This window comes from Terrapene carolina, unplaced genomic scaffold (assembly GCF_002925995.2).
Source record: "Terrapene carolina triunguis isolate 2854851 unplaced genomic scaffold, T_m_triunguis-2.0 Scaffold423, whole genome shotgun sequence".
Taxonomy (NCBI): Eukaryota; Metazoa; Chordata; order Testudines; family Emydidae; genus Terrapene; species Terrapene triunguis.
Window position 1 is genome coordinate 43782 of NW_020664774.1, and position 9774 is coordinate 53555.

Below are 9774 nucleotides of genomic sequence, written 5' to 3' on the forward strand. Positions count from 1 at the left end.
GGTCAGTGTTTGGGGCTCTGAATTTGGGGGGTGAAGTGAAATGCACAGCCCTGGTCCAGTGCACATTGTGCGGAGCAGCTCTGACGGAGGGGAGGGAGCGGGGCTGCTCCATGCAGTGTGCACTTTAGTTTCGTTTTTGGCTTGTCTCTGGAAATAAATCATTGCTGAGCTTCCTGTTTGCAGGCACAGAAGCAGTTTCCTGAGGCTGTGGTCCGTCTTCTGAGGCAGCAGCATGGAGCAGACGGTGAGAGAGAGTCTGCTGGGAACCCTGGAAGACCTGGGAGAAGAGTTTGAGACATTTAAATCCAAACTGAGTGAAATTCAGTTGCAAGAAGGCTCTGGAAACATCCCCTGGAGCACACTGCAGGTGGCAGACCCCAGAGACCTAACTGAGGAGATGCTCCGTGGCTGCAAGGATGACGATGGGGTGGAGGTGACTAGGAAGGTGCTGAGGGCTATAAACCAGCAAGACCTGGCAGAGAGATTGACAAAAACAACAGGAGGGGGTAAGAAACAAGACCTAGAGGGCTAAAACACCTTCTCTTATGGTCACTCCTCTGCAACTTCCCTGCGTAGCATTTGCTTTCTAATATGTGTATGCATGAGCCTAGATAAAATATGGACTTAATTCTCCATATACTTTAGGCATGTCAGGAGTTTGCAAGAAGGTTCCAGAAAGTTCTTAGATTTTAGGTGTATTTGTATACTTTTTGGGTAATCTTTGCTCCCTCTTCAGATCCAGGTTTTACTTTTTCCTTCTCCCAGTTTTCAACAAAAGCAAAAAAAAACATTTGGATTTTTCGCCTGTTTGTTTCCATCAAGAGATATGTCCTCTGCATAGTGAGCTTTTGTTCTTGCCGCATTTGGTACAAAGCAAAAAATATATTTATGTAGATACATTGACCCAGCAATCCTGAGAGTCTGCATAAACAAAGAAACGTGAGACTATATGGCTAGGGCTAAACTATGAAAGTATGGAATGAATAAGATCTAAAATATGATTTGAAATCAGAGTGAGAAATCAGAGGTGTCTCACCCACATAAATACACACATATTAATGGGGAATGTCCTTTGTCAATGCTGCACAGCTTGTAAAAACATCCAGATTCACACTGCACCAAAAAAACTTCAAAAACAAACTCCAAAGAGAGACTGCTGAACTCGAATTAATATGCAAATTAGACACAATTAACTTAGGCCTAAACAGAGACTGGGAATGGTTGGGTCATTACACTAACTGAATTTTTTTCCCCCATGTTAAGTTCTCCTCACACCATCTCGATTATCACTTCAAAGTTTTTTCTTCTGCTGCTACTGATAGCTCATCTCAATCGATTGGCCTCTTACAATTGGTATGCGTACTTCCACTTTTTCATGTTCTCTGTATGTATAAATATCTTCTGTCTGTGTGTCCCACGCTATGCATCCGAAGAAGTGGGCTGTAGCCCACGAAAGCTTATGCTGAAATAAATTTGTTAGTTTCTAAGGTGCCACAAGTACTCCTGTTCTCTATGCGGGATGTACTTTAAGAACCAAGAATTCAAGAGAAATTCACTGCATGTGTCAGATTATTTTGCAGAAATTAGAGACTGACTCCCACTCCTAGAGTTGGCTTATTTGTGTGGCTATGAACAAAGATGCATTTGAGAAGTTAATCAAGAGGATCTTTAAGTACCCACAATGTCTTTCTAGGTGGTTCAAATCCAGACCAGGAATCAGAGACTCACCAAGACCCAGAGATGGTGGGGGAAGAACTTCTTAAAGGTATTTTCTTTTATGAACGTTCCAGGTTCTCAAAGAGAGGACACTGCCAGAGGGGGGAGGGGGAGAGCTGGGGGTACAATTGGGGGTGCTGGAGGGGGCACCTGTGGTGGGAGGTACTCATTGGAGGTGGGGGACAGTGTCTCTCCAGCAGGGCAGCTGGCACAAGCCCAGGATGTAGCAATGGCCATCAGTTAGCGCCTCACTGCAGGATCCCCTTCTGCCCATGGCTGGAACCGGGGCCTGGGTGGGCAGGATCTGGCAGCTGTGGCTTGCAGGGGAATGAACCAATCAGCTGCTGATGCAGGGGGGAGGGACCAATTGGGAAGTGGACCAATCAGGGATCTTTCTGAGCAGCAATATCTGCTCTGCAAAAACCCCGGTGTGATGCTCTGTACGTTGGGGGAACACCCTACACCCCCATGTTCATCTTTATAAAATTATTGTGTGGTATCCAGTGCAAAGTTTGTCATGTTGGGTGTCTTCGGAAGGCTCATAATGAACTGAGAATGGTTGTTATAGTGATGTTACAGTAATTGTTACAGTAATGTTATAGTGAGGTTATAGGTTATAATTTCATGTATATAGTTATCAGGCTGAAAATGTACCCTCATGGCTAAAAGAAGCCCATGCAAAAACTCCCCAAGAGCAGAGAGGCAGTTCACACCTCATCAGGTCATGTATGGGACAAACCCAGCCCAGCCTCACAGGAACAAAGGACACTGGTTTAAGCAGCAACAAAAGAATCTGTTAGACCCTGGAGGGAGTCACCCCCTTCCTTTGGGCAGTTTGGGACTGCGATGAAGTAATGCTCACCTGACTCTGAAGTTGGGGCGGGGAGGCAAATCCAAGAGGGAAGAAAGGACATGATAAAAGGGAGAGACATTTTGCCATGTGCTCTCTCTTCCACCTACATCTACAGACACCACCGCCACCAAGCAACTGAACCACTGATCAAAGGGGAGAGCCTGGCTGAAGAGCCAGCCTGTGGTGAGAAGCATCTAAGTTTGTAAGGACATTGAAAGTGCTAAGATCAGCTTAGAATGCGTTTTGCTTTTATTTCATTTAACCAAATCTGACTTGTTCTGCTTTGATTTATAATCACTTAAATCTACCTTTATAGCTAATACATCGACCTGAAGCAGTGCGGTTGGTTTGCAGTGTGTTAGAGGCTCCCCTTGGGAGAACAAGGCTGGGACATATCAATTTCTTTGTTAAATTGACGAATTTATATAAGCTTGCAGCGGCCAGTGGGCATAACTGGATACTGCAAGACGGAGGTTCCTAGGGTTGTGTCTGGGACTGGAGCTATTGGCGAGTGTCATTCGGTTGCACAATCCAAGGAGCAGTTTACATGCCAGAGGCTGTGCATGGACAGCCCAGGAGTGGGGGGCTCTCACAGCAGAGCAGGGTAAGGCTGGATCCCAGAGTCAAGGATTGGAGTGACCTGGCAGGTCACCGGTCCGGATAACACCAGAGCGGAGCACCCGGATATTAGAAAAAACCACCTGGACACATAAAGGAGGCACAAAAAAGGTGCAATGTCCAGGAAAACCAGGAACATGTGGTCATTTTCCAGCAAAAGCATGTTATGCTTTTATCTAACTTCAGGGTGTAGGTGGTGAACATAACAGTCTTGTGGCAGGATTTAGTGCAGGGGAGTGGAGGGTTGTGTGGGGAGCAGATTCAGGGTCTGAGAGTCCCCCCCTTGTGCCCTTCCCTGGACTTTCTCTCTGCAGAATGAAAAGGCAGGAGGGGCCCGTATGAATGCAACCTCAGGGCTGTAGGAACAGCAACAAAGTGATTCTTCTCTTCAACCTAGTGGGAAAGGACTCCTATGTCCCTAGCCCATAAGTAGCCTACCCTGCTCCAAGCCCCACTTGCTGCAGGGAAGGTGTTGGTCCGAACTGATTTTTCTGTTGTTATATCTCACAGCTGTGAGATCCTTGCACCAGAAACATGTGCTCCTAGATCCCCCAGGTGGTTTTGAAAGTTCTTATAAGTGTTTAAGATGCAGTTATTAGCTTAATAGTTTTAAAGTTAGCACAACATGATGCATTTAGCAATTGCCAACTTATTTATTTCCTTGTTTGATGACAATCAGTGAGCTAAGCATGGAGAAACTACCTTAGCAAACAAAAATCCTTGTTTGTACGTCCTCGGTTCTCCACCAGTTTGGAACCAATTGGATCCAAATGGAAACACTCGCATTAAATGATGCAGAATTAGGCACAAGTTTCATGTGCTTTGGGTTTCACAGCTCAAGGTGCAAAGAGCTGTACTCACAATACTGCCTAAAAGGATTTGCTGCTGTGACTGTCCTTTTATGAGGGAGGAAAGAGCGTGGGGACTGTCTGTCATTACAAATGTTCAATGAGAGAGAAGCATGAAATCAACAGAAATTAGGGACCTAAATACTTTTGAAGATTCTGAGGCAAAGAGTTTGTTTTTGATTGGTTGGGGTTATTTGCTTTGCTGGATTGGCAGGTAGGTAGGTTTCTTTAAATTTGCACAAAGAGAACAGAACAGGTTTCAAGGAACTGAAGAGATAACAGAATAGAACTGAAAAGTTTAGCTTCACTGATCATTTCTTCACCCATTCATGCTCCAAATTTTTTACGTGTTTTCACCCTCTCTTTCACTCATACTTGAAAGTGAAGACCACAATTCTCACCACCCCCTGGTGTGCACCAATGTTCAGTGTCAAAAGAGACTTGCCAAAAAATATGTATATTTTAAATATCAGTTCTGAAACCTGCTCATGCTTTAACCTCTTCCTGCAGAGAGAAGGAGAGCACTCCAGGACATCCTGGCCAAGCTGAAGATGGAGCAGCACAAAAGCATGAAGCTGAGATTGAGGGATCTTCAGGAAATCAACCCAGAAAGTCTAAAGGACTGGACTCCTCGGGCATTAGGGGATTTACCGTGGCATTTTCTGAGGAAGGTCATGGCTCTGAATAGGACGGCCAGAAACACAAACTTTTGGCAGGGAGCAACTGGTGACCAAGCCAGCAGTGAGGAGAATGGGAGACAAGGTGGTGGTGGCAATGTTCTTCACCATAGCAACTCAGATGCCAGAGATTCTCTGCACCCCCTCGATGTTCTCTGCGCCATTCTGCTTTGCTCAGACAGTTTCCTGCAGCAGGAGATCCTGTCCAAAATGTCCATGTGCCAGTTTGCCCTCCCTTTGCTGCTGCCTGCCCTCGACACCCCCAAGTGCACCCTAATGCTGTGGGCCATGAGGGACATTGTGAGGAAGTGGAGGCCGCACTCCCTGGCAGACAGCAGAGGGTTCAGAGAGGAGAGCCTGGTGCTCATGTCCGTGCCAACCATTTCCTTTGTGCGGCTGGGGAGCTGCAACTTCTCCAAGTCCAAACTCCTCAATGAGGTTCTCAGCCCCTCCCAGCAGCACCACGATTTCTTCATCCATCGGGACATGGAGTCTGGGAACGTCCCTCGGAAAATCGCAGATGGCCTGGTTGAGATTTCCTGGTATTTCCCTGGTGGGAGGGAGAATTCAGATCTTTTCCCAGAGCCCGTTGCGGTTACAAACCTGCGTGGAGACATTGAGTCCCACTGGCTGCAGTTCAGCTTTTTAACAGAGGTCTCCTCAGCAGTGTTCATAGTTACTGAGAGTATTAGTGAGAGACAGTACGCGCTGTTATCATCTCTGCAGGGATCAGCCACTAAATACTACTTCATCCTCAGTGCCCAGGCTGAGCAATGCAGTGAAACGCTGGGTTTCCTTACTAAATTAGCCCCAGTGCTGAAACTGAACAAATTAAATGTGCTGGAGAAAAGCAACGGCACAAATGAGACAGAATTCGTAGAAAATCTCCAGCGCACGATACGAAGCATAATGGACTCCTCTACCAAGAGAGGAAATATGGAAGCTGTGGCTACGGCAGCACGTGAATTAGGTGTCCTTGTAGATGAGGACTGTGAGGAATGTCAGAGCGGAAGCATGTGGGCTAGAGAAATTACCGTGAACATGAGAGATGTGACCAATTGCAAGGCAGAAATGCTGAAACTCCAAGGAGATCTGTGGAATACCTTGACTAAAGTAGAAAAAGAGCTGTGCAGAATGAAAGAACAAGGGACTGTCCCTCCTGAAGACTATAAAATGCAGCTGAAAGAAAAACTGTCAGAGCTTCATGCCCAGCAAAATAATTGTGAGCTTAACGATGGGCTGATTAAATTTATCAATGGACTAGAACAATTGACTGCAGTGGAAAAACATCACTTCCTCAAATGGCTGAAGTTTACTCTGGATCACATTGCTAAGGATGAACATTCCAGACTACAAGTTCAGTATAATGCTTTGGCAGGTGACCCACAAAAGCTAGAAGAACTAGATAAATTAATCTCTTCTGGTTCCCTAGGGGTGGAACATTTCCTGCGTGAGTTGGGACAGTTGTATGAGGCTGAACACGCAATGGTGAAGGAAGGTAAAATGGCAGAAAGCCAAAAGCAATTCACCCGTCTCCCAGGCATAGCAGCTGACCTGATGCTGGAAGGGTTTCCCATGGAGCTGATCGATGGAGATGTATCCAACATCCCACTGCAGTGGGTGACAGATGTTCTGAGTCAGCTCCATGCCAAGCTGGGGGGAAGGTCCAGAATGGTGGTTCTAACAGTACTGGGAGGGCAGAGCACTGGGAAATCCACCCTCCTCAACACCATGTTCGGCCTGCAGTTTGCAGTGAGCAGTGGCCAATGTATGCGAGGAGCCTTCATGTCACTCATTAAAGTGGCAGAGAACTTTCAGCAGGAGCTGGGCTGTGATTTCATCCTGGTGATAGACACAGAAGGGCTGAAAGCCCCTGAACTGGCCAAATTAGAGGACAGTTATCAACATGACAATGAGCTGGCCACCCTGGTGACAGGACTGAGTGACATAACCATCGTTAACATGACCACAGAGAACGTCACCGAAATGAAGGATGTTCTGCAAATTATGGTCCATGCCTTTCTCAGAATAAAGGAAATCGGGCAAAACCCCCAGTGTTTATTTGTGCATCAGAACGTCAGTGATGTGTCTGCGCATGGGCAAAACATGAGGGACAGGAAACACCTCCTGGAGCAGCTGAATGAAATTACCAAAGCTGCAGCAAGGATGGAAAAACTACACAAAGAAGTGACATTCTCAGATATTATGGACTATGATCCAAAAATACAAGATTGGTACCTCCCCAGCCTGTGGCAAGGAGTCCCTCCCATGGCGCCAGTGAACTTGGAATACAGTGAGAGCGTGGGGGAGCTGAAGAAACACCTGTTTCAATTTATAAGGATCCATTCAGTTGAGATTGCTCCCAAAAACATTCCCCAGTTTACTGAATGGGTGAAGAGCCTGTGGAATGCACTGAAGCATGAGAACTTCTGCTTCAGCTTCAGAAACCCCCTTGCCACAGAGGCCTACAACCAGTTGTCTGCCAAGTTTTCTGAACTGGAATGGGAGTTGAAAAAGAAGATGCATCTCTGGCTGTCTGAACAAGAAACATTCATCCAGAATCAGGCACCAGATGAACTGGAGAGCGAGGTCTTCGCCCAATTAAGTCGGGAAACCCAGCAGAAACTGCAGCATGAAGAAGACAAGATTTTTGAGTGTTTGGAAAAATATATAAAAGATGGGGCATCAGGCACGCGCATGTTAGAGATCAAAGAAGATTTCATCAGGAGCACAAGAAGCACGACAACTACGTTTCACCATTATTCACACCAACAGCTGGAGAGAGCAAAGAACAATAGAAAGCGCCATTGTAAGTATGACAACAGCGAGGCTGAGTTCAGGAAAATAATTGAACAGGAGGTTGACAAGCTTCTGGAAGACTGCAGGAGTCGTGAGCGTAAACTGAACAATGAGGAACTGGAGCAGGAATTCAAAGCAATGTGGAGAGAGGTGTTGTCCGAGTCAATGTTATTTTCTTCAATGAAGCGACCAATTTTTCAAGAAATGCAAAGCCTGATGGAAGAGGACCTGGAGATTCGAGGGAGACTGATGCCTCAAGAAGCTGGGAGCTTGCTACATTATTCAATGAGCTCTTTCACAATGAAAAAGGAATACTTAGATTTAGCATGGTCTGAAACTTTGAAGGAACTATTCACAAAGGAAAGCTGGCATAAAGCCGAGGAACTTGCTACATCCTTAATGCGCCAGTGCTCTGCTTACATTGATGAGAAAGCAAATTCCAAAGGAGACTATGACAAAATCTATTGCAGAGATTTGCTGTGTATGATCAATGAGAGACTCCAACAGGAGGATGTTTCAAAACTTCACACTAGTGGCTGCTTTGAAGTTGACCTGAAGCTTCACATTTTGGGAGAAGCTGCTAGTGTGTTTCAAGAAATCCACGATAGTTTTAAGAAAGAAACTGACCCTCGGCAAAGTCTGAAGAAACTTAAACTTCAGTATTTCTCCATCCTGAAAGATCTTTACTTAGACAAAGAGGTAAGTCACAAGAGAGCCAGGGATTTCTGTGACCAGTGTCTGAAACCTGCCCTGGTGGACTATATGAAGAAGAGGCTAGGAATAGCAATGGCAGATGACATGCTCAGAAATGGACAGTCCATTGATTACGCCAGCCGGGGCTTTTTCCAATTTACCACGCAGAAAAAATTGTTGGAGGAAAATGATTTTTACAACTATGTGAGATATATTGAAAACTATGAAGATTTTGTGAAAAGCCAGATACAGAGACACCTGGTTGATCACTACAGTGAGAACGAAGGCCTGGAAGATTTGGAGAGAGAGATTCTATCCACTGTAATAGAGAGAGTCAGGGGCGCTCTGGAAAACTCCGAAGATAAGTCTAACACAGTTTTGGCCTTTATAGACAACTTTTGCCAAGTGCTGCAGAAAGATCTGGTCATTTCCAAAGACCGCTTAGTAGGGATACGGTTTATAAACTCCATTAACACTGGGAAATTCGCTGCTTTCATTCAGACTTCCCTTTCTGACCTGGAGCAACAAATCTTAGCTGAATTTAAAAATTTGGAAATAGAGTTTAAACTCTCCCTTCTGTCAGTGAAGCCCCAGGATGAGATCTTCAAGCGAGTGTTTGGCTGTGGGAAGCAGTGTCCATTCTGTAAAGTCCCCTGTGAGGCAGTAGGTACTGATCATAAGGAGCATTTTGCATCGGTACATCGGCCTCAAGGATTAGGGGAATACAGGTGCAGTGAAACAAACATACTCGTTTATGAATTATGCTCCTCTGCTGTGGTTTCCAATTGCACATTCCAATGCCCGGAGACACAATGGGAGGTTCATCTTTATAAAGATTATCGCACTATTTTTCCCGACTGGCGCATCCAGCCAGATCCCTGCATCAACGCCTCTGATTACTGGAAGTTTGTTTTTAAGGAGTTCAATCAAGAATTTGCTGAAGCATATATTGCTGAACCAGCCGAGCTCCCAGGGGACTGGGAAAAAATAACCAAAGAGCAGGCCCTGGAGAGCCTGGAGGAAGCATTCAAAATGAAATAACCAACATGCTGAGAAAATCCATTTAAATGGCAGTTCATTCAATTCAGCAGAACAACAGTTGGTGACGTCTGTTATATAAATACTCATTAAAAGTGTGTGGGTTTGTGATATGTGGAAAATACGGAAAACTCAGGTACAATTTGCAGCTTTCAAATGCAGACTGAAAGTAAGAAAATTGGTTTTATTTTGCATCACGTAACTATGTGATACCTCAAAAATATGAGTGCGGTGCCATCTTTCAAATGTGGCGTGTCTACCAATAGGATATATGCCATCATGTGCCAGCAATGCCCCTCTGCCATGTACATTGGTGAAACTGGATAGTCTCTACACAAAAGAATAAATGGACACAAATCAGACGTCAAGAATGATAACATTCAAAAATCAGTCGGAGAACACTTCAATCTCCCTGGACACTCAACAACAGACTTAAAAGTGGCAATTCTTCAACAAAAAAACTTCAAAAACAGACTCCAACAGAACTAGAATTAATTTGCAAACTGGACACCATCACATTAGGCCTGAATAA

The 9774-nt window shown here is 45.2% G+C and overlaps 1 protein-coding gene across 1 annotated transcript; it reads left to right on the top strand.

Moving 5' to 3' along the window:
• Window positions 1-212: 212 nt before the first annotated feature.
• Window positions 213-9570, top strand: LOC112112313 (up-regulator of cell proliferation-like). Its single transcript, XM_024208201.2, has 3 exons — window positions 213-506; window positions 1694-1765; window positions 4546-9570. The coding sequence occupies exons 1-3, from the start codon at window positions 233-235 to the stop codon at window positions 9243-9245; spliced, it is 5046 nt and encodes a 1681-aa protein (XP_024063969.2). The 5' UTR covers window positions 213-232; the 3' UTR covers window positions 9246-9570.
• The last annotated feature ends 204 nt before the right edge of the window (window positions 9571-9774 follow it).

What these genes read in the sequence shown, in the direction of transcription:
- LOC112112313 (XM_024208201.2), top strand. Translation starts at nt 233, where the DNA reads ATGGAGCAGACGGTGAGAGAGAGTCTGCTGGGAACCCTGGAAGACCTG. An exon ending in GACAAAAACAACAGGAGGGG is followed by an intron (nt 507 to 1,693) that starts GTAAGAAACAAG and finishes ATGTCTTTCTAG; the next exon opens with GTGGTTCAAATCCAGACCAG. An exon ending in GGGGGAAGAACTTCTTAAAG is followed by an intron (nt 1,766 to 4,545) that starts GTATTTTCTTTT and finishes CTCTTCCTGCAG; the next exon opens with AGAGAAGGAGAGCACTCCAG.